The sequence below is a fragment of the Triturus cristatus genome, chromosome 9 (genome assembly GCF_964204655.1).
Source record: "Triturus cristatus chromosome 9, aTriCri1.1, whole genome shotgun sequence".
In the NCBI taxonomy this organism is placed as follows: domain Eukaryota; kingdom Metazoa; phylum Chordata; class Amphibia; order Caudata; family Salamandridae; genus Triturus; species Triturus cristatus.
In genome coordinates, this window is record NC_140592.1 from 994,087,787 (window position 1) to 994,112,665 (window position 24,879).

General features: G+C 39.3%; 1 protein-coding gene across 4 annotated transcripts in view; it reads left to right on the plus strand.

The window, feature by feature from the left end:
- GTF2A1 (general transcription factor IIA subunit 1) overlaps positions 1 to 17,262 on the plus strand; it is a 208,313-nt gene extending 191,051 nt beyond the window's left edge. For all 4 annotated transcript variants that reach the window (XM_085626610.1, XM_085626609.1, XM_085626607.1 and 1 more), the window contains one exon: positions 10,300 to 17,262. In XM_085626610.1, coding sequence (XP_085482736.1) covers positions 10,300 to 10,407 — 108 coding nt within the window. In that variant the 3' untranslated portion in view covers positions 10,408 to 17,262. The remainder of the gene's footprint in view (positions 1 to 10,299) is intronic.
- The last annotated feature ends 7,617 nt before the right edge of the window (positions 17,263 to 24,879 follow it).

Genomic DNA, 24,879 nt, shown 5'->3' on the forward strand with positions numbered 1-24,879 from the left:
TTAAACTTTTTTTCCCCATGCAATGTCCCATAGGCATTTTAGACACAACTGCAGCCTGAACGGAATTACACCAACTTTGGCATAAAGATAGATCTTGGTACAGAGAGTGTTTTTTGTTATTTGGTTTAAATCTGTTTTGGAGTTACTAAAGAAAAAATATTTATAGATATCTAGGGACACTAACCCTCTGCTGATCTGACGGATCTCATGGTGAGATCTGATTGACTGCCCCACCACTTCAACCAGGAAGTGGTGGCAGCCATCTTGGAACTTGGACTTCAGGCCAAGTCGCGAAAAGAGGGGGTGAGGCAGGGGAGGCCAATTTCAGTCACAGGTCCCCGCCCCCCCCCCCCCCCCCCCTGCTCCCCCACTGTTCAAACAAATGGGCCATGTGGCCCCCTTCCCGGAGCCATTAATGGCAATGGGTGACCCATCACCTAGGGCCAGTTTCAGCTATGTCCTGGGGTGCCCACCCCCAGGACATAGCAGTTTCTGTCTGCACTGGTGCAGCCAGGGAAACCTGTTTGTTCTTGCTTGACTGGAGCAAATTTAGAGCTCCCACGAATCAAGAGCAAACTCTAAGCCTGCTCCCAAGGGGGAGCATCAAAAATGCTTTTCCCCTACCTGCACTGAATCGGGCAGGGAAATTGATGAAAAAAATTGCTCCCTCCCACAAAGATTAGCATGCGGGCAGGAGCAATGCCGCGGGGCCATTTGGATTCTTGTGGCCTCCAACAATAACATATTGGGTGCCCTGGGTGTGTACCAGGGCCCCACCCTTTGCTCGCCGTACCCAGAGGGGATGGGGTTCCTGAGGGCAATATTGGCCCAAGGAGGGGCTGCGTGCCCCAATTCCACTTCATAAAGTGTTCACCTCCCCCCCCCCCCCCCCGGAGATGGGGTCCTCGGGGCCAAAATCGGCCCCGTCGAGGGGGGCTGTGTGGTGGTCAGACTAACATATGGTAATGAAATATTACTTTACATTAAAAAGGTTACAGGTACGTTATAGTTGGAAACAGTATTAAAAAAAAAAGTAGAAAGTTACTAGATAAGGGACGTTTAGTTCAGATTGTACACACCCAAAGCTATAGAAATTTGATAGTTATAATGATCTCAAGTAACTAACTCCTGACCTAAGGTTAACTATAACTCGCCCCCTCGCCATGCACTGCTAATTATCCCACATTTTACATCACTCATGACCTCTTCTATGACATTGTTGATAATATCACTACAACATTTGCTGTAAAATTATTGATCAGTAAACTGCATGGCAGGGTTGCGAGTTATAGTTACCTTAGGTTACTATTTAGTTACTTGAGATAATGAACTATACCTGCTGAAATTTTATGATTGTGTGTGTGTAAAATCTGAACCTAACCATAAAGCCCCTGTACCTTAATTTTATTCTGTGATTTTTTTATACATATATATATATATATATATATATATATATATATATATATATATATATATTCACTGAAAAAACCATAGGTTTCACACATGTTATAGTTAGCTGTACATTTTACTGATAAAAAAACCAATGAAATTCCCCCGTTATAGTTACTGTAGGCAACTATAACTCACGCGACCGCAATCCTCTGCTGATGCTAATACTGTATTTAGACACTTATTTGCCCATGTCTTCTTCCATTAAATTTTAGCTATACATATATTACAAATATTTTTTTTTCATAAAGACACATGTCATCAGCAGAGGATTACGGTCGCGTGAGTTATATATATAACTATAACTCACGCGACCGTAATCCTCTGCTGATGACATGTCTTTATGAAAAAAAATATTTGTAATATATGTATAGCTAAAATTTAATGGAAGAAGACATGGGCAAATAAGTGTCTAAATACAGTATTCGCATCAGCAGAGGATTGCGGTCGCGTGAGTTATAGTTGCCTACAGTAACTATAACGGGGGAATTTCATTGGTTTTTTTATCAGTAAAATGTACAGCTAACTATAACATGTGTGAAACCTATGGTTTTTTCAGTGAATATATATATATATATATATATATATGTGTATATATATATAATATACGTATATATATATACGTGTATATATACGTATATATATACGTGTGTATATATATATATACGTATATATACGTGTATATGTATATATATATATGTATATATATATACATGTATATATATATACATGTATATATATATACGTGTATATATATATACGTGTGTATATATATACGTGTGTGTGTATATATATACGTGTGTGTATATATATACGTGTGTATATATATACGTGTATATATATATATATATACGTGTGTATATATATACGTGTGTGTATATATATATATATATATATATATATGTGTGTGTGTATATATATACGTGTGTGTATATATATACACGATACGTGTGTGTGTATATATATAACCGGCGCCTAAGTTATTCCAAATAGAATGTTGCGGATTTCCTATGGAAACACTGTCCTAACTATAACTATCTACTGGCGACCGCCAATAGATAATACGTTTGTATGTATGTGTGTGTGTATATATGATGGCATGTGTGGCTGTAGCTACACATGCTTAGCAGACGTCCGCCATTTAGTGTTGGGCTTGAATGTAGGCAATTTTTGTTTTTTTTGGAAGTCTTTCGAGTTATGCGGTATAGTGACTTCCCCTCTTGCTTATAGTGCACATGGACATCGACTCCCTTGTTAGATTTGTTTTTCCACCATCTGGTTGTCGTGTACTCCTCTACTCCTGTCAACAGTCATTGGGATTCTTTCTAATACCATTGGTATGGTTTTCAGTCAAGATTCTATCACTAGTTTAGAAATATCAAACTAACAACGAATTTGACGTGGGGGGGGGGGGGGGACTCTATTCGATCACGCCCTTGAGGGCAGGAATTCTCTTAAACATTTTCTCTAACATAATAACCAAAAAGTGATGGAACGGACTCCTTTTAAAATTTGTTCTTCTTGTCAGGCAAATTTTCCACACACAGATTTACACAAAGTGTGTAATTCCTGATCATCAAGAAGAAAATTGCGATGCCTGCAGGTCATTCAGATTTAAAAAATAAAAAAAATATATATTATATATATATATATTCTCCACATATCCACATATACATATATAATAAAATTTAAAAAAATTAAGTGATGGCAAAGCCAGAAGACTGCAAATGTCTAGACGCAGCTCAAAGACCTGCCTGATGTACATTTTCGGTATGGAGGAAACCGAAATGGAGGCACATCTGTCGGTTGCGGATGAAGGTACCTTTTCTCTGGATCAGAGCTCCAACTTGTAGGCAGAACAAGATACCATCACAAGGCAACAAACCATGAGTTAATTGCCATGTCAGCCTCTGCCCAAACAACCAGAACTCCTAAAGTCTGCTATTAGGCCACTGCTGCTTTCAGGCCATGGTCGGCACCAACTGGCTGATTCCAGAATCACCGGCCTCTGCTCAGTTCTGAAAAACCAACATAAGGCAACATCTGAAACAATCCGCATCGGAATAGACCCAACTCTCTGCAACACAACAAGTTAAAAGGAGAAGTATGCACATCTTCAGAACTAAAATCTTTGAACCTGGAAAAGCGACCAGGGTCCACATCAAAAAAGATGGATTCAGAACCGAAACACTCTCCACAGAAACTTGCTGGAGATAAACTAGGGTCTGAGCCAAAAAAGCATAAAAGTTGCACGTTCTCCGGAGACTGTACAGCCAGTACCCGATAAATTACATCAGCGACTGGATTCTCAGCAAAAACACTTAATTATTCGCTCTGATACAAGAAAAATCCTCACCAGGCCCCCTCAGGAATATGTACAACCAGCAAAATGACAACTCTCAAGACACCATCAATATGCCTGATGCTGCAAAAAAGAAGAAAGAGGATAAAGCTACTCGTCCACTCCGCTTTAGCTCTCCTTCACTTCAAATTTATACATACTCCCATCACCATATCAGTCCCCAATTCATGACACCGTAGATTCACCAGAGGAATCGTTGCATTCTTTTACAGGGGTTGGGTGGATAATGACCAACATTCATTACCCCCATATGATGACTGGAGAACATTTGACAGACCCACTAGACAACACTGATCCTGATCAGTGTCCATCTAAATCTTCCCCATCTGATGATGCCACTACTTAAACACAGATGCAATAAAAGATGATTTTTTGTTTGAAACTTACAGCTACACAACTCTCCACACAGTATCGTCCCATGTTTAAAAGAATGCTCAGACATGCTACATATATTTCTAATGACCCAGTTAGATTTAGAATGATAACTCCTAGAGTTGATTAAAAGTTATAAGCCTTCCCCCACAGACCCCAGACTCTTTAGTAGGGGCTACAGCACGTAAACGAGCAACTGGTAAAGCTCTCCCACTAGACAGAGAGCAAACATATAGATGCAGTGGTAAAGAGGGTAGCAGCACAATCCTCTGATCATTGGAGAATTGCCACTCTATCAATCTTTTATCCAGATATGATAGGGCACAATGCGACAAAATTGAACAAATTCTACAATACCTCCCAGAAGCACATGAGAAAAGGGCATACCAAATTGTATCAAAAGGAAAACTCATCTCCAATACAAACATAAGATGTGACCTTGATGCTGCTGACACAGCTGCTAGAGGTATAAAATCCCGCCTTATTCTAAGACCTGCCTGGTTGAGGGGATTTGGTTTTAAACCAGAAGTGCAACAGAATTTACTAGCCCTTCCATTTGACGGAGAGAATCTTTTTGGGCCACAGGTGGATCTCTCCTGGAAAACGTAAAAAAAAAAATATTATGAAACTGCAAACAATAGGAGCACTTCAATCTGGTTCTTTTCGTCATTCCACATATCGTGGAGGATCTGAAGCAACCTCCACTTACACATGTACCTCTTATAACAAGACACAAATCAAGCATCCTCTCCTAGATACTATAGGAGATCCTATGGAGGAAACAATAATGGAGGCAGAGGTAAAACAGTTTTTAACCAACCCTCCATCACCACACACCCCTGATCACACAATACAGGTTGCGGGAAGACTACAACAGTTCCTTCCCGCATGGATGATTATCAAATCCGGTCAATGTGTGTTAGATATAATCCAGCGTGGTTATTGTCTAGAGATCACTTCCACACCTCCAAACATTCCACCTTGCACACACAGGTTATCAGTAGACCATCAAAAGGTCTTCAAAGAGGAAAGTCAAGCCCCACTTGACAAGAGAGCAATATAAATTGCCATTACGACAAGGCACAGGATTCAGAGCGCCATCCTTTTTGAGTATAAAGAAGTAAAGAGAACAAAGACCCATTCTAGACCTCAGACTTCTTAACCGGTACATCCTTTCGGAACATTTTCATATGGTCACTCTTCAGGACGTGATACTTCTCCAACAAGGAGACTCATTGACCGCATTAGACCTTAAGGATGCATATTTTCACATTGCGGTTCACCCAGCACACAGACAATACCTCAAGTTTGTTTTCAACGGACAACACTTAGAATTCAAAGTGCATTTGTTCGGGGTCACCACAGTTCCCAGGGTGTTTACCAAATGTCTAGCAGTAGTACCAGCCCCCTAACGAAGGCAAAACATACATGTTTTTACATATCTGGATGATTGGCTCATCACAAGCAAAACAATATTACAAATGTTTGCAACATACACAATAAATTTACTGATGAACTGGAGTTTATAATCCATGCAGTAAAATCTAACCTGTATCCTCTCCAGATACAACCTTTTTTTTAGGAGCCATCATAAATTGTCAAAAAGGAGTAGCTTACGCTAATGCAGCCTGAATTCAAACTTTCAAGAACTTGGTATCTGTTTCAGCCTGATTTGACGTTAGTACAGTTATGCATCTCCTAGGGACAATGGCATCATCCCCTCATGTCAGACTCAATATGTGCCCACTACAACAATGCTTATTGCAACAATGGTCTTGAGTGGATCGTCTATTAGAGGATCTAGTGTTGTTCAGCCATCAGGTTTGCCACACTGCAATGGTAGTACCATAGCAGACACGTCAATGACTGGATGGGGAGCGCACTCCTAGATAATGACTGTACATGGGCACTGGACATAGTCAATCCTTCCTACAGATCAGTCATGTAGAGCTGTTTGCTGTTTACCTAGTGATTAAAAGCATTTCTTCCTCACCTCATAGGCAAAGTAGTATTGATCAAAACAGACAGCATGACTACTATGTATTATCTGCAAAAACGGGGGGGATCTCCACAGTTCTCTTGTAGAGCAATCTTCCAGATTTTTTGATCTAGAACACAGTCTTTAGTTGTGCGCACAGTACATGCCAGGAGTAGGCAATGATTTGGCGGGTCTCGCCAACAACTCAACGAGTGGGAACTCAATATACAAGTCCCTCACCCATTTTTCCAACAAGGGGGACAACCAGACGAGACCTATTTGCAACACTACAGAGAGCAAAATGCTAAGACTTTGCTTCCAGGTTCCAACACTCGGTCCAAATGCAATGTACTATGGATCAGTTGGTCAGGGATATTTGCTTATGCTTTTCCACCTCTACCTCTGCTTCCATTTGCAATTGACAAACTGAGGTAGACATCCTTGACACTCATCCTTGTTGCTCCCACATGGGCCAGGCAACCATGTTACAAAACACTACTAGAGTTGTCTGTAGTGCCACATCAACTACTACCCAACAAACAAGACCTCCTAACTTGGAACCAAGGAGCAGTAAGATACCCATGCTCCAGATGCCGCAATCTTGCTATTTGGCTTATAAGGTCTTCGAATTCGGATACCTAAATCTTCCACAAGAATGTATGGATATCTCAAAAGAAGCAAGAAGACACACAACACGGGCATGCCATGCAGCAAAGTGGAAACGCTTTGTTCATTATTGTCACTCAAAAGATATTAATCCGGTAAATGCATCACCTCAAATAATTCTGTTACGTGCTTCACTTACAAGCTGCAGGGTTAGCATTTACAGCTATAAAAATGCATCTTACCGTGTTAGCTGCATATCTTAAAAATATAGAACGAACTTCTATATTTAGAGTTCCCATAATTAAAGCCTTAAGGCCTTAAAAGTCCACCCACACCAATTTGGAATCTTAATATTGTGCAAACAAGGTTAATAGGTCTGCCATTTGAGCCATTGCTCACATGTCTACTAAAAGTTTTGTATTGTAAGTTTGCTTTCCTCATTGCAATTATTTCACTCGGAATAGTGGGAGAAATGCAAGCACTTACTCTAGAGAGGAACCATTTTCCCAAGTACATAAAGACAAACTAGTTTTAAGAGCTAATCCTACATTTCTAGCTAAAGTAGTATCACAATTCCACATGTCTCAATCCATTGAAATGCCAGTTTTTTTTTTTTATCTGTACCAGACTCCGTGGCAGAGCATTACACACATTAGATGTTAAAAGACCACTAATGTACTGTATAGATGGAACACAATCCTTCCGTAAAACTCAACAACTGTTTGTGTCTTTGGAAAACTCAACAACTGTTTGTGGCATTCTCCAAACCGCATAAAGGTAAAGCAATTTCCTAATGCACGTTGGATAGTAAAATGTATCCAAACCTGCTACGCTAAAGCCAAAAGACCCCTTCGTATTCCGCCAAAAGCCCACTCTACACACACAAAATAGGCTTTTATGGCATTCCTAAGGAATATTCCAATAGCTGACGTACGTAAAGCAGCTACATGGACTACACCACATACATTTACAAAACATTATTGTGTTGATGTTAATGAACCACAACAAGCAAATGTTGGTGAAGCAGTACTACGTATATTTCAAACAAATGCACTGGGCACAAGTTATTCACCGCTTCCATGGAGAATTGTTTGTTTATGCCAAGCATGTGGATCTACAGCCACACACGCCATTAAACAGGGAGTGTTACTTACCCTGTAAGCATCTGTTTGTGGCATGCAGTGCTATAGATTCACATGTGCCCGCCCTCCTCACCGGTGACTTGTAATGTATGATGTATATAAATGCAAGGAGTACATTACATGGTAATCTACACAGGATGCACCTTTCTTTCACACCACTGTCACCCACCAAGCAGAAAACAATCCAACAATCCAGTTGATGACCATGCGCTCTACAAGCAAGAGGAGTCCCTATACCTCGTGACTCGAAAAACATCTTTGAAGAAAACAACTTGCATACTTCCAATCCCAAAACTAGATGGCAAACTTATGCTACGGATGTGAATCTTGAGTACTACATGCCGCAAATAGATGCTTACGGGGTAAGTAACATTCACCATACATGTGCGTGTGTGTATGTATGTGTGTGTATGTGACTTACAAAGTCATATGCGTGGTAATAACTTGTATGGTAATAGAATGTGTGGTTCTGTTATACATCCAATGACAGGAGTATGCAGAGCATGTGGATCTACAGCACTACATGTCACAAACAGATTCAGGGTTAATAATAATTTCCTATTCGTTCCAGGATGTGCTGTCCCTATTGTGTTGGTTATGTCTGATTGGCGATCCAAGCATCTTGGTATCATTGAAACTCTTCCTTTCCGATTGTGAAAATAAAATGTTCTGTCCATGAACACCATTTTAGAATGCTCGCTTTTGCTATGGATAGTCTAGATTGGTGGGTGGTAAACTCTGCACCTGTCCTAAATGCCACAGTTAAGTGCAAGCTGCACATGAAATTCGTTCAGTATAAATTGCTGGATAGCTGCTTGTATTGTGTTCGACCTAATAAGGGTGAATAGGTCACTTTCAGAGTTGACTATATATCACAAAATTTCATCAGTGTTGGTACATCTTTGAATATTCCTGCCTGCGATCGCAAAACACTTGGAAATAAAAATCTTACATTCCAATTTAAAAATATAGACCATTTCAGCACCATTCTTAACCTTGCTGTGTTGCACCTCTCTGAGAAACAAGGTACCTCACTAATGCATGCTGAAGGAGACTAAATCCAGTACTGTTCATTTAAAGAGCTAGCGGCTTCTTTCTCCCACAATGCCTTTTACTGGCTGCGCCTCGCGCTCAGTTCTGGTCTGCGTGAAATGGAGCCCATAAGTGTCTAACTTTTTTTTTTTTTCTGGGTCTTAACCTCAGAATTTAATTGTTTCTTCGTTTGACATCATTGTAAAATGTACACCCTTTGATGCGTATTTAAGGTTATATTTTCTGACCATATATGCTGGTATAATGCCTTCACATTTGAAAAGATTGAATTCTGCAAATGCACACACCCACACATATATATATATATATATATATATATATATATATATATATACACACACACATTAAATGATAGATGTTGGAGGATCTTGGGGCTCAAGGAGGGAAGAAAGGGCAACCATAAAGTGTGATTTTTCCACTATGGCCTGGTCCCTCGAGCTAAAGACTCCCACAGATATGAAATTGCCTCAGACCTCATTTGCATCATTACTGACCCCCATTCAAGGTAAGGTAGCACCCTGTTTGTCTCTTTTCTCAAAGCAGAAGCACACTTATGAAAACTAAAATGGGTGTTTTAAGCCAGTGGCAAGTTTGTTTCAGAACTTTTATTGGGTTTTATGATGTGCTTTATACAGACTTAACTATGAACTATTTGCACTGGACGTGAATGCTTTTTAATATTGTCTGTTACAAAAAGTAATTAAGTCACAATTTGGCATGATTACTGTACCAATGTTACCACCCCCTGCAAATAAAAGTGAGATGCTACCCTTCTCCTGCTTCCCTCTATTTGAAGAGGCCATATTAATGGCACCCCTACACAGTTCTTAATTTGAGCCAGTGTTTTCAGGTGCTCGTCACCAGCACTTAATTGTTCACACCAATGCTTGTGACAGTCTGCCACGAGGTGGCACGGTCTAGCTAATTTAGAGATGACCACAACAACTATTAGTAATTTTCAATGAATATTAAATTATTACCTGCCTCCCAAGCCATTCTTTTAGCTGTGGGGGCCTGAAATAGTCAGAATTGTCATACCTGTAGGAGCGTGATGCCTAGTGGTTGTGTTAATATCATTTGCAGCATGGCAGAGGCAATGTGTGGTGCAAGCTGCAGTGGCCTCCTGACGAGAAACCTGGCACTTAAAAAATATATATATATAGGTTTATACAAATTAAGCACTGCTCCTACAGCTTTACAAATGCCTTTCACAATAGTAGACCATGTCTTAATTATTTTAAGGGGAGGAAACAGATTGTTCTGGTTAACCTGAAAAAAACCTATTTCTATTGCTTGAATAGCTCATTCTTTTTTTTTTTCTTCTTCTTCTTTTTTAGATCCATAGGAGTAAAAACAAGTGGAAATTTCACCTAAAGGATGGCATCATGAACCTTAATGGAAGAGATTATGTATTTTCCAAAGCGGTTGGAGATGCAGAATGGTGAAATTGTTTTCAAAACACGTCGACAAAGCCACAACACAAACTCGAACAGAAAGAAAGCAGTATGGGGTCTCCAATGCACATCTTGGCCAATACGAGGTGTTTTTTTTTTTTTTTAACAACAAAAAAAGAACTGAAGACACCCCTGTGTTTGGCAACAAAAGCTTGGAATTGTTCTACAAACACTAGTGCTGAACTGACAAGCCACAATGAAGAGATTCTAGTGTTAATTTGGAGGACTAGTTTTTTGTGTTCAGTCTCCTCACAGATGATGATTGCAGCACCTAAATTAAAGAATATGCTTCTCGCTGCCACCATAGCCACCTTTGGCATATGGTAAACATTACAGCTCAAATTGTGGAGTCTGGTCTACTGTCTTCATAGCAACTATCTTTGCTTCTGTATGCATCTTCTTTGCCCCGTTTGCTCTTTTTTACGCAGCAATGATGTATCTTTTTTTAATATTCATTCTTTTTACTGGAGGGACACTATTTGAACATTGAGTTGTTTCATATTTTTTAAATGAGATTTATAATATATTGTAGGCTGCTGAGTTTTCCATGTTCTTTGGCGGGAGGGAGGGGTTGAAGGGATGGGCATATTGAGGAAAGTAATCTGAGTGATTGTCAAGTCACTTGGTTGTTGACACGACAACTCGCTGTTTAAATACTAAACCAACTAGTTTTTCCTTATTCAATGGAGGTTAAGTGACTTTACAATTTAAATTGGTTAGTGTTGAACTTGTCACTGCCCTGGTAGGTATCGCGTGAAATACTTGGTGCCATGTGTTGGATACATTAAACCTTTTAAAGGTTGGAGGTGAAGTAGGTAGTGAGGATGGGGTGGTTAAAATACTTTTGACAACCCCAAGGACCACCAAGGTGATGTGGGCTTGTATGGAGGGGTTATCTGGCCAATGCAAGTCTCGAATGTTTCATAATCCAGTATTTTTAATTTGTGTGGTGTCTATCAGATTGGACTCTAATACTTGATGAAAAAAATGTATGTTCTTACAATATCCATGCCATCCATGTTATGGCAGCAGGCAAACCATCCAAGTCGAAGCCTCTCAGATTGCACATTTTAGAATAAAAAAAACAGGACCCGCTTATTTGATCTATAGAGATGCCTTTGAGACTGGAGTTACTGTACTTTTAGCATTTTGTTTATGCCAAAATTTTTGCTTTGTTTTCCACAAATGTCCATATCTTTTATTTAGGTCCACGAAATTACAGGCTATGGCTAGACTTGAGCTGATGATGTGCTGCTGCATGGCAGTGTGAGGCTCTACAGTAGTTCTGGCTTATACTCTCTAACTGGAAGAAGTATCAGGTTCCAGGAACTCTGAGCAGGGGAACATATTTTGCACAAGCTTATGGGGCAGATGCAGAATTCTTAGTCTATCAAATTAACTTTGCTTTACATGTAACAGGAAAATTGATATTTACTAACATGCTCCTGTATCTACATCATAAATGATTTAAGGAATGTTCCCCCTCATAGTGGAAATCCATGTCTGCACATTTGACCAAGAAGTCCAATACTTGAGAGTATATAAAATTACCAAAAGTCTTGCTTGCTGTAGGAGACAAAACGATTTACAGCACCCGTAAATGTTCACTTTTGTTTTTCACTTTACCCTCTTTGAGCTTTGTAACATACTAAACGGATTCTAGTAAGCTTAGATGTACTTTTTATTTTCTTTTTCAACTGTAAGGGCATTTGCTTACCACGCATCCTGTTCATGCTTTTCTACTGCTCACATCTGTGTTCTGTATTGTTTTAGACTGTAACTGTCCCGAAAACCGGTTACGTGGATTTGTTCTTTTAGTGTACTTACTGTCTTTCAAATTATTTTATCCTTATGTCCGCATTAGAAACAACTGAGGTAAATCTGCACTGATAACGGATGGACCCAGAGGTTTATTTGAAAGACAAGTGATAAATGGGTTATTGGAGAAGTTCTACAAGCATCTAACACTTGATCTAATTATCGAAAGGAGATATTAATGACTTTGCATTTGAAATTGGATTTTCCTCCTTCATAGCCTGCTTCCCCAAAAAATCCTCCACACGACAAACATTCTTGCATGTTAGATATTGTGCTTCATACTTCTTAATGTAAAGTATTCAACATTTCAGTTATCTGTGAAAGTCACTTGCTCATGACAAATTAATAACCAGGCAAATAATTTCATCGAAACTGCTAGAAATGTGTGGTCTGTCCTGTCAGTGGTGTGCTGTTACGCATCTGGCCATCCTATTCTGGGTTATCTAGTAAAAAATGCAAATTTTAAAGATTTTGTTTTCCAAGAGATTAACTCTAGTTACACGTGAGCCTTCATAAAACAACTCTGCACGAGGATTTACAACATTGTTCATTAGCCCTTTTAACAGTTTTTACAAAAATGTGAAGTCTCCATTGATGGGTACTGAAAAGCTCCGCACATTTGTCAATAGCATCTGCTTACCCACTTTTTTGAAAATACATTTGTTAGATTGTATTTGCTAATGTGCTTTCCATTCTTAGATTATCAATATTTTAATTACTTTACCCACATTAAACTTCTCAGTAGTTCTGGTCTGGAAACAGTTTGGAATCTCTTTAAATGTCAGTTTTTCATGTGGGATCTTTTATGGCATTGAAAGCTCACTTTGAAAGCAAGACAGTTTATCATAATTTCACTATGTGGATGGCCTTGGAACTAGTATGGCAAAAGTACAGTTTTTTCTAATCCTTTTCTGAATGTTGCTTGCTGCTTCAGCCAAATACTTATTTTGTTTGAATACTGTTTGCACAAGGCACTGAATTAATGGAAGTTTTCTGTTATTTGTATATATTTTTTTAAATAAAAAAAAAAGCTTACAGCTAAAGAACTTTGACTGCATCTGCCCTGTAATCTCCAAGCACATTACCTCAGCCTGGCATTAAAAAGGTACACCTATGCCCTTTTATTTTTTATACAAAGGCTCTCTTGTGCAAAGAAATTTGAACAGTTGAATGAGAGATCACAGTTCATGGCGATCAGTTAAATGAGTAGGCTAACCAGATCTGGGTTTTATAATACTTTTAACAGTTGCGTTATTCCTGAGCTCAGTCTCTCTCACAAGAGCTTTACAACTGGACCAAGATACAAAACCAAAAGAACCCTACACCAGTAGTAGTATACTAAGTGGTCCATATTTTAAACCAGACAATAGGATTTTTTTTTTTAATTTAAGATTTTCACAATCCCAGCTAATTTTAAATTGCAGCCTTGTCGAGTGAAGTCTACTGCACATTCATCACCTTTAGTTACCTTCAAGCTGATCACCATGGTGAAGCTACTCTTTAGGTACATTTCTCTTCAAGCTCTATATGGGACATGAATTCAAATGTCTTGTTGAATTCTTCATTTTATCAGGCATTTGTTTCGTTTATTTTATTTTGATTCCCTATAAAAGTAGCTTGTGTACTGTCTCAATCATTCTTGAGCTAATTCCGGTTTGTATAGTTTTATGAAGGCAGATTTGAATGTGGAAGGTTTTAAATTGTTGTAGTTTATTTTGCTGTTAAAACGTCTTTATGCCTCTCACCTAAATTTGTATGAATGAGGCGATATTAAGCAGCAGTAGAAATTTTCCCTTATCATTGAACCCTTTGAAACCTGTTACATATTTTGTTCGTTTATTAAAATTCAGTAAATTTTGTTCATAATTTACATGAATCCTGAGAATTATGGTTCAGTAGTAATATACTGATTCTTGCCTGTGAGCTTAAGGACAGTCAAATCTGATCTTTTATTTTTATAAATGATAATTTGTTTACATAGAAGTGTCTAAATATTCACATGCCAACAATGCGTAGATCCTGCCCCTTGAAAAAGGGCATCAGAACACTGTACTTTAGACTTTTAACATAGTTCTCAATTGAGTGGCTGGTCTGCAAGATATCCTGCTTTAACATTTGCTTAATTCAAGTTTACGGTGCTTTACTGTAGTTCACAATTTTCATTACTGTTCATGGGTTTGTGCTTTTTGTCTGACTTGTCCCTTTATTTCTCGCTTAAGATTTGATGTAATTCATGTATTTATTTACATTTTACTATTTTTAAAATTACATGCTCATTGGTTCTTACTAATTTCTTCATTTTTAGTCTCGTCCTTTCACTGATATATATTTTGTTTTTCTTGATTATAAAAAGAATTTAGTTAATTTTCACACTTGTGATACTACCGAAATGTTTTCTACCTAGCACTGAATCAGCAGACAAGATAATTGTAACTTAAAGGAGAAAGGCATGTGATAATGAATAATTTATTGTATAAAGGTGTTCTAAAAAATGTTTTACACCAAACAAAACAGTAGGCCTCTTTAATTAGCCAGGGCTACATTGACTAGTGGTTAGACCTAAAACTAAAATACTCCTGATAAGATCACCTAAAATGTTTACACCTCTGTTTCAACATGTACTGCAGCTGTAGTGTAGCTTCATCAGTCTACCATCTTGTTTGAGTAAAAGCTCATGCTTCCTTCTGTGCAAAAGCAAGTAGGAAAAGCAGTGAACATTGGAGTTAATGTGGGGTTTTTAATGACATCCAAGCATATTCCTAAGTAGGTACCCCTTGTAATGTTGTTTTTTCTCAACTAACAATATTGTCAACTGTTAAATGATTTTAGGTGAGGCTCTGCATTTCTGTTGATGATCTTTCGGAAAGTTGGTATCAAAGAAATGTATGACCCTTTGGATGTTTGCTTTTTACTGCAATTGCCTCTACTATGCATAGTGCTTTAGGTGGTGAGGACAAAGTGTTAATTTTCTTTGAATTCACCTTTTACTTAACGTGCCTTTTGCTGCATTTTGTCTTTAAGTGCTCAGCAAAATATAATATACAGCAATTCTATTTATGTGAAAACTGACATTGTAGTGTACTCCTGCATACGGATATCTGGTTGCTGGCCCGATACCATGGTTACACTCTGTTTTAGATTTTAAAGTTTTGCTGTGTACTGTGAGCATGCCTTACCAATTCCTCTGTTTGTATATTGCAGACTTGATTTTTCAACTTTCCCCATTTCTATTACATTTGATCTTAACATGACTTTTCTGTAGACTTTCACTATTCCTTATATGGCTCTGGAATGAGGAAAGTCAGTTTAGAATTTGATAAATACAATCTAATGTTTTAAAGTAGCCTTTTAGGACCATTTTATTCCTTTTATTGGATTTGTGTGCGTAAATGTTGATAAAAATATTGGCTAGCTGCATATTGGTTCTCAAAATGTTCATCTTGTTCAGTGTAATCAAGGCTGAAAAACATAAGCCTTATTAGAAGTCCTGGAACCCCAATACTCCCTTGTTACGAGCTCAATCCATCATTGTTTGTTGTTCCAACTGATTAGCAGAGCTAAGAATGTGAGCTTAGGTGGTATTCTGCCATACTATCAAGGCGTGCCTACCTGCTCAGCTGTGTGGCGGCTGAGGATTTAAGGCCTCTTTACCAATCTCTTAATTCTTCGTGTGACATCTTACACCAGAGCATTGAGGTCTTGAATGTGTAGGGTTTTGCACAAGCTTAAATGTAGATTTTCTGATGACACGCCATCAAATATCGAATGTAGACCCTCTGCAATAATTACTCAAGCTTGACATTGCTGCTTTCATCATCAGCAGGTTACACACTGTGAACCTCCTCTGCTTTCATAGAAGTTTCGAAGGAGATACTAAAGTTCTTTAACAGAGGTGTATGACCAACCAGAATTCAGAACATTTTATGCCCCATGCTCTTGCACCTTAAATCATAATCCTCTTCTTAGGGAGAAGCTTTTAGGGCACATTGCTCCTAATTAAGAAATGAAAAATAGACTTTTTACTCTCTCCTCTGTTCTTGCATTTAAAAAACAGTTGATCTTGTCGACAGACTGTTCGGTTTAATTAGTTTTAGAAGCGTTTTTATATTTTACTAGAAGAGATCTCATTGGTCAACCAAATATGTGCTAGCAGTTGTGCTAGCAGTTGTGATCCTAGTTGTAGGAATCTGTTAGGATGACTTTTCAGCGAGTGCATTTTATCTGTAGCTCTCATTTATTGCTACAAGGGCAAAAAACAAATAATTTCTAGACTCATTTCTTTTGTTGTGTTCATACTTAACTTTACAGGGGAACCCATTTTCTTTTTACTGTGATAAATGAGCAGATCATCTGGTTAACTGTTGTGGATGTTTTTTTAAAAATACTACTAGAGGTTTTCATCACAGGGGAATGAAAAGGATTGAAGGGATGTGCACTGGAATCAATCTGGCAAAGTCTGGAATGGCTCATTTCCCGATAGAAAATCATGATTTCTGTTTTATTTAGTCATAAATGTCTGGATAGCCGCAAATTTCTTCAACACCACCATCCACTTTTCAAGTAATAGAAATTGTCAGTTTTAAGCTTTGGCCACCTTTTGGAATGAAGTGTTACAATTCCAAAGACCGTTCTTTTTGTGAGATCATTTTGTTTAGTTACATGTGCCATCCCAGTGCCCCCTTATGTCTTCTATTGCTCTTTTGTGAATCAGGGTATTAGATCACAATTTTGGGGTGACTCTGGGGAATGCAAGATTACATCGTTTTTCCTGGTCTAAACCTTTGTCAACTGCTGTTGTACATACTATGTTCTATGTGTGGAGGGATAAATATATTTATTATGTTTGTGAAATGTATCTGTACAATTGCAGATCAAGGTTTCTCTTCCTTGACCAACAGGATATTATGTTTAAAAAGCCACGCTTGGAATGCAATTAGAGAACTTGGTATTTTAATGTACTGAGACCTATTTTAAGTTAACATTTTGCCTTTGCAAAAACTTTAATTAAAGATGTTATTTAAAAAAAAAGTGTTGCTAATTCTTTTTTAATGTGTGCTTTGTAAACTATGAATGCACTTACCAAAGAGCTACATAAGAACACCCGCTTACTCAATTGCACTAACTTATTTAAAATGCAGGGCCCACAATATTTGAGGTACAGGCTAGGAAATTCTCAAAGATCATTAACAAGCATTGGCAAATCCAATATGACTCACCTTTGGGTCCTTTTGCCGTTGCCAATGGATTTAATCCACAGTATGCTTTTTGCTGTACAACATAAATAAAGAATTAAAAAAGAAAAAAAACTTTTGATGTGTACAGCTGTCACTTTCTAGACACATGCACAACGCACATGAGCATGAAGTAAAGTCCACACGTCATCAAAAAGCAGTATGACACATATACGTGAAAATGAGGCCAACCAATGGTAAACAATGTGTGGGCTGTAAGCTAACAAAATGTCTTGCAACAGACGACACTTCTGCTGTCTTAGGCGAGACCTAAGAAGGGCAGTGTTAATTCTTGTATGTATGTTTCATGTTTGAAACTCGTTGGATTCTTGAATACTCTGGATTACCTAAAGACTTTGCACTCAGAGGGATGTGAAGAAAAAGTGCTTGCAGAAGTGCACCTTTGGGGCTTTCCTTTCTAAAAACTAATTTCACAAACTTTAAGAATTAAACTGTTTACGGTTTTCTTTATGACTGAATATTGCTCCATCTGGGAGCTCTTTTCCTATTTAATTCTTTCAATATTTGGCAGGCTGTCAAAATGTGTGCCGTGGGAGGACAGTACATCAGTTAAGCCACACAATGCCTACTTATTTGTAATGTGGAGACTTTCAAGTAGTAAATCCATGCATGCTTTGAGAGTATTAACTGTATGGGACTTTTGCCTAAAAGGAAAGTTTTTTTGATTCTTTAGCTAGCCACAAAAATTAGTTGGGGATTTAACTACATGTACGTGTTGCATTACCACAGGTGTCCTGTTCCTCCTTCCTCCAGACTCGTGGCAATATGCAACTTCAGTAGGGTAGAGAATTAGGGGCCGTTTTAGCCCAACATAAAAGAAAATGCCAAGTGTGGCCCTGTGCAGTAGGTCCCTCGGTGCCATTATGCCTCCCCTTCCCGCTGTCTGGTTTATCTCAGTCTTCGGTATCAGTGTACTGTATCTGTTGTGTGTTATCTGTAATCATAATCAATTTAATTCAGCTACAGGTTTCTAATCTGCCAGCTTCTTTCATACCCGTAGACCCACGTAAATACTGTTTCTGTAAATGATGGGGTCCAACTGTCTTTCCGTCAGCCGTGCTGCGCAAACCTCTCTGTAATTTCTCTGCTAGAAGCACCCCTTAAATATGTACACTCTCCTCCATTACTGGAAGTAGATATGTTTTTGTGGCTAGAGCCTCCCACTTTGGAACCTGTTGTACAAGGTTCGAATTCCGACTTTGGCTCAAGGTCCTGCATTTCTGGCCAATTCACTTGATCTTCTTGTGCCTGAAAAGGGGAAAAAAGGTATGGCCTGGTTTGGTCCTGTTGTAAAGCGCTCGAATGCCCAAGTGAAAAAAAAACAGTATTCTCCATCAATTGTCCACTGGTGCTTGAAAGTTTGTGCTTATGAGGCTCATTAGTAGTTTGTGAAATTTGTTGCAAGGAAGCACTGACAAGCTGTCATTTTTTCCGATGCCAGGCGTTGGTGACTAAATCACTACATGTAAGAGCAAGCGTGGACAGAGGAGTTATTTAAAGCTTGAGTTAGTGCAAATCATTATGTGGGCTGGAGTGCCTTTCCAAGTTGGAGCTTACTGGATGGAGAACCTACACTTGGACTGATCGGAGAACGTAAACATGGGTGTACTGATGCTATGATCTTTCAAACTCCAGAGAGGTCGAGAAGGTTTATATGAACATGGAAGTAACATATCTCAGTTGCGTAAAAATCAGCAGGCTACTTAAAATATATATTAGTATTTGGTATGGGTGATATATCTGGAGTAGAATGGCGACACTTATGGCATCCGTAAAGTAACCAGGTCATCTGTCCCAGGACCACAATGTATTATGGATAGGGCTCCCGGTTTTATGGTATTTATATTTTTGTCATTTCCGTCTGTATTTATCCATATTTATTTTTTGCTAATTTTACCTGTATTTATCCATATTTATTTTAGGGTTTGTGAAAAACTGAAGCTGAAATGTGTATATTTCTGCATTTATTTAACCAGTCAAAGTGCTCTCTTGCCGGAATGCCTGACAGGCTTCAATTGTATATACACACTCAGATGGTAAAATATGCACTTGTAAGAAAATATGTAAATTTTAGTATCAAGGTTGTGCAAATCTACTGCTGTTTAAGGCTCTTTACTAAAATCCCTATATTTTTTGAATCCCCTTGCCTGTCAATCTGCACAGCTATTGGCCTGGCAGTCATGATTGACAGCATTTAGAATCACTCAAAAACAACCCAATTTCCGTTTTTATCCACATTTAAAAATAAATACACACCGGAAAATAAATGGTTTTCTGTCTGTATTTATCTGTAAAAATCTGTAAAAACGGAAAACAGGGAGCCTTAATTATGGATGTGTGCGTATATATATATATATATATATATATACACGTGTGTAGCCACTTGGTTGTTATAGCTAGGGTTACCAGGGATGGGGATTTCTTGGACTGTTGTCCCTTAATAGCTGTGCACCAGTTTGATGAATCTCGTCAAACGTTTGCTGACCAGTTGCACCTGGTACATTGTCAGAGGGTTGAAAGTTTCGTGGCATTTTGTCAAGGGGGTGCAAAGAAAAAAGGTGAGTCCCAAAACATGCTTGAAGAAATTAACAAAATGTATTAAGTGGGACAAAGACAACTCTGCTTAATTACAGGCCCATTAGCTTAACTGATAATGCACAAAAATCTTTTAGCAGGTACATCTTTGAAAGGGTAAAAACCTGGATGTAGGAGAATAAAATGTCACATTTGCAGGCAGATTTCAGGTCACGTATAAGCATCATCGACCAAGTGTACAGTGTTGTTCTAATACTATGGAAAAGGGTCGTACTGAAGGAGCTGTTATATAAAGCATTTGTTGATCTGCGAGCAGCATTTGACCTGATAGGTTAAAAAGGGAGAGATGACTGAGCGTTAACATATTAAACGGGGCGTTTGTGAGGATTGTGTGTTAGCTCCGACCCTATTTACACTATATATCAATATATGGATGGTGCAGTAGGTGCAAAATAATACAAATATGACCCATTAAAACTGAAACTAAACCTCTAGGGGGATTCTACCTCATTGTACAATAAGATATGAAATGTGTTTTATCTTTTACTTGTTATACTCCATGTTACTACTGTTCATATATTTGTGGTTGTTATGCTCTTAATGGGGATTAGTCCCAAAATATAAATAATAAAAAAAAAAAAATATATATATATATATATATATATATATATATATATATATATATATATATATATATATATACACATAACAAATAGAATACATTTTAACCTACATAAGTTTTCTTTGCATGCTCTTTGGCTCACAAAATAAAACTGTGCCCAACAAGCCAAGCAAAAACCATCTACATTATGTAGTGCTCTGCAACGAAAGGGAAAAAGTGGCCTAGCAGTGAACTACACAAACTACTATATGGACAACGTGATAATTGGCCATTAGAGAAAAGGAAATACATTTTTATAACCACAATGATACTTTTATTCACTTTGGGCTTCATATGTAGCACAATCCTACTAAAAGTAGCAAGGAAGCCCAAAAATTAAATGACTGAATATGAAAAGTTTCAGATTTACTAAGTGAACACCTAAAAGACACATTTATATCCACTGATTATGTGAACGAATAAAAAAATACAATGGATAAAAGCAACGAAATCACATTAAATCTGATTGCCTCTGTAATTACAGTTCGTATTCTCAAAGATGGGAATTCCTCAGGTATTAGCTCCCTAATAACTTTCCACCTGTTTGACGACTCGCCACACAACTTTTCAGACCTATAGCATTTTCTACATTTTGAGATGATGTACATTTTTGTGGTGCACCGTTATGAGGGTACAAAGATAGAAGGGGTTCCCAGAATACTTTTCTCCAACAATGGATTTCCATAGCGCGAATACAGCTGAATGGATTTACAGGAAATTTGGCTTTTTGGGTACTGCAGTTAAGTAAGGTATTTTATAAGTTCTAAATAATTTAAACTTAGTGATATGTCACCTCTGTACTTTCGCAGAATTTCACAAAAGTTTGTGAAACTACCGCGGTACATGACCGTATTGTCCTTTAAAACTATATATCAAAAATTTGCTACCCATTACAACTTTAATAAACAATCTAGGTAGAGACCAACTACTACCTATATCTAAGGCCCTAACCCTGATCAAAGCCAAAGTGTAGTAAAAACAGTATGGCTGCCTTTTCATTCTCTTAAAACAGCTGTTACCCAATGATATACTGGCATGTCTTCATGTACCATGCACAAAAAGGGGCTTCAGAGGAATCTAGAACAGATCGCCATCCACTCAAAGTATACAATCACAAAAAAGGACCTGCTCTAATATGGGACAATCTTCGTGAGCATACCCAAAGCCATATCTTGGCTCTAATATTTTAGTACCAGCATAATGCTGTCCAATCTAGGTGCTCCTATTCCTAGTTTAAAAGTTAAGTGTCATTCCCCAGTATACAACCAAACATATATTCACAAAAAAAGTCAATGTGCATATCAAAACAAAGAAAAAATGTGAGTTTTGAAGGTACCTCACGGAAACCCCACCATGCGAGCTGCTGGTAGGTTCTCACCAGTGTGCTCCGGTTCTCATCATTGGCAACCTTCAAAACCATAAAGCAATAATGTGAAAAAAGTGCACAAATAATTTGAAAGCGTGAAAAAGGTAAAACACGCACTTGGAAAGACTTCAGCGTGCAACCCAATTCTGACCCCATACTATTGAAGCAAAAATGCCACTGTTTTTTGCTTCTGCAAACTAAAAACGAACTTAACGACCACTGGCAAAACCTTCAATATTTAATCACTACAGTGCGTCTGCTCAATTTAAAACCAAGACCTACTGTCGTACTCCATCAGTTTTTATTGAAAGCCAACATGTTTCATTTCCTTTTTCTAATATCCAGCAACTTCTTCAGGGCTAGGGGTCAGACCGCGCCACACTGTCAGTTCATTAATATACCGGGGGAAATTGACACAGACAACACGTAACCCAGTTAGGCACAGCACACGATTTAAAACCACTACACGCAACGCGTGTTTGTGTTTGAATTTAATGCTCACACATATGGAATATTTACCAGGTGGTTGCCCCCACCGTGCATACCGGCAACCCAGTTTCCTGGGGATGTGTACACATCCACACCACCCACGCGTATTACTACAGTTGCCATCAGTCAACCTGTTGAAAGGATATAACCTTCGTTATTGGTGGAGTGCTGGTAAAGTTTTCCCCCCTTCATATTCATCAAAGCAATATGGGATTTACTCCCCAGCCCGCCTTCACATATGGCCCGTGCTGACATCTCAAAAAGACTGTAAAGATCAACTATATGTATATGCCTGCTTCATCTAAACGGGTCATTTTCCAATTACCCCATGCGCATGTCTGAAAGCCATATCATTCGTCCCCGCTCCCCTCAGCCGAACCCTGCCCTTACTTTCACCAACCGCCGTGAATCTAATCTTTTTCCCGCTTACCAATACTTTTCTGGCATCAAACTCCATGCACGCCAGTTCTCTTTTTTTTTTGATGTGCGTTTAAACGGATTGTATCTGGTGCGGATCCGGAGTACACGCCCATCCTTTTCCGGTATCTCTTGGTCACATGACCCCTTCCGTAGGCGCCATCTTTGAATGGGGAGCATATTGATGTGTGTGTGTGTATATATATATATATATATATATATATATATATCGACAACAACCCCTCCCACTTTTGAAGAAGCAGAGGCCACACAGGAAAACTTTTTTGGAAGCACTTTAGTGGACTAAACAGGCATGATGCATTTCGGCCTAACCGGCCTTCGTCGGATGCCAATGTATTCTGGATGTTTTCCCACCCGCGTTTTGAATTGTCCTGCCACTTTCCCATTGGTGGGAATCTGCCCCACCCCAGATCATGTGCCCGTACACTGCATGCTGCTCGTAAGAACAACAAGTCCCAGAGTTCACTGCTTCAGGTAAGTGTTCCGTGGGGATTCTTTGCTGTTGTATCCTTAATGGTTGGCAGAGTGCAGGGCAATACGCGGTGTGGCCGAATGTAAAAAATCCAGATTGAGATAACGTCCCCGGGCTTCCTCGGGTCCCCTTCACGTTCTAGCCCCCAATTACAGGCATCCGCCGGGCAGGGGCAGGAATAACAGTGTATCACCGCCCTTCGTACAATCACGAACCGCGTAGCAGTCGCCCTTGCTTCGCTGGAACCGTGAGGCGGGCCTGAGCCAAATCCAATACATTGGATGTAGAAAAGAACTGCAGATGCAGGAACCAGTGATGCTCAGGTCACTTGCAGAACGGGGCTTCTGTATCACGTCTCTGGCTGACGCGAATAACATCGACAACAACCCCTCCCACTTTTGAAGAAGCAGAGGCCACACAGGGAAACTTTTTTGGAAGCACTTTAGTGGACTAAACAGGCATGATGCATTTCGGCCTAACCGGCCTTCGTCGGATGCCAATGTATTCTGGATGCTTTCCCACCCGCGTTTTGAATTGTCCTGCCACTTTCCCATTGGTGGGAATCTGCCCCACCCCAGATCATGTGCCCGTACACTGCATGCTGCTCGTAAGAACAACAAGTCCCAGAGTTCACTGCTTCAGGTAAGTGTTCCGTGGGGATTCTTTGCTGTTGTATCCTTAATGGTTGGCAGAGTGCAGGGCAATACGCGGTGTGGCCGAATGTAAAAAATCCAGATTGAGATAACGTCCCCGGGCTTCCTCGGGTCCCCTTCACGTTCTAGCCCCCAATTACAGGCATCCGCCGGGCAGGGGCAGGAATAACAGTATCACCGCCCTTCGTACAATCACGAACCGCGTAGCAGTCGCCCTTGCTTCGCTGGAACCGTGAGGCGGGCCTGAGCCAAATCCAATACATTGGATGTAGAAAAGAACTGCAGATGCAGGAACCAGTGATGCTCAGGTCACTTGCAGAACGGGGCTTCTGTATCGCGTCTCTGGCTGACGCGAATAACATCGACAACCCCTCCCACTTTTGAAGAAGCAGAGGCCACACAGGGAAACTTTTTTGGAAGCACTTTAGTGGACTAAACAGGCATGATGCATTTCGGCCTAACCGGCCTTCGTCGGATGCCAATGTATTCTGGATGCTTTCCCACCCGCGTTTTGAATTGTCCTGCCACTTTCCCATTGGTGGGAATCTGCCCCACCCCAGATCATGTGCCCGTACACTGCATGCTGCTCGTAAGAACAACAAGTCCCAGAGTTCACTGCTTCAGGTAAGTGTTCCGTGGGGATTCTTTGCTGTTGTATCCTTAATGGTTGGCAGAGTGCAGGGCAATACGCGGTGTGGCCGAATGTAAAAAATCCAGATTGAGATAACGTCCCCGGGCTTCCTCGGGTCCCCTTCACGTTCTAGCCCCCAATTACAGGC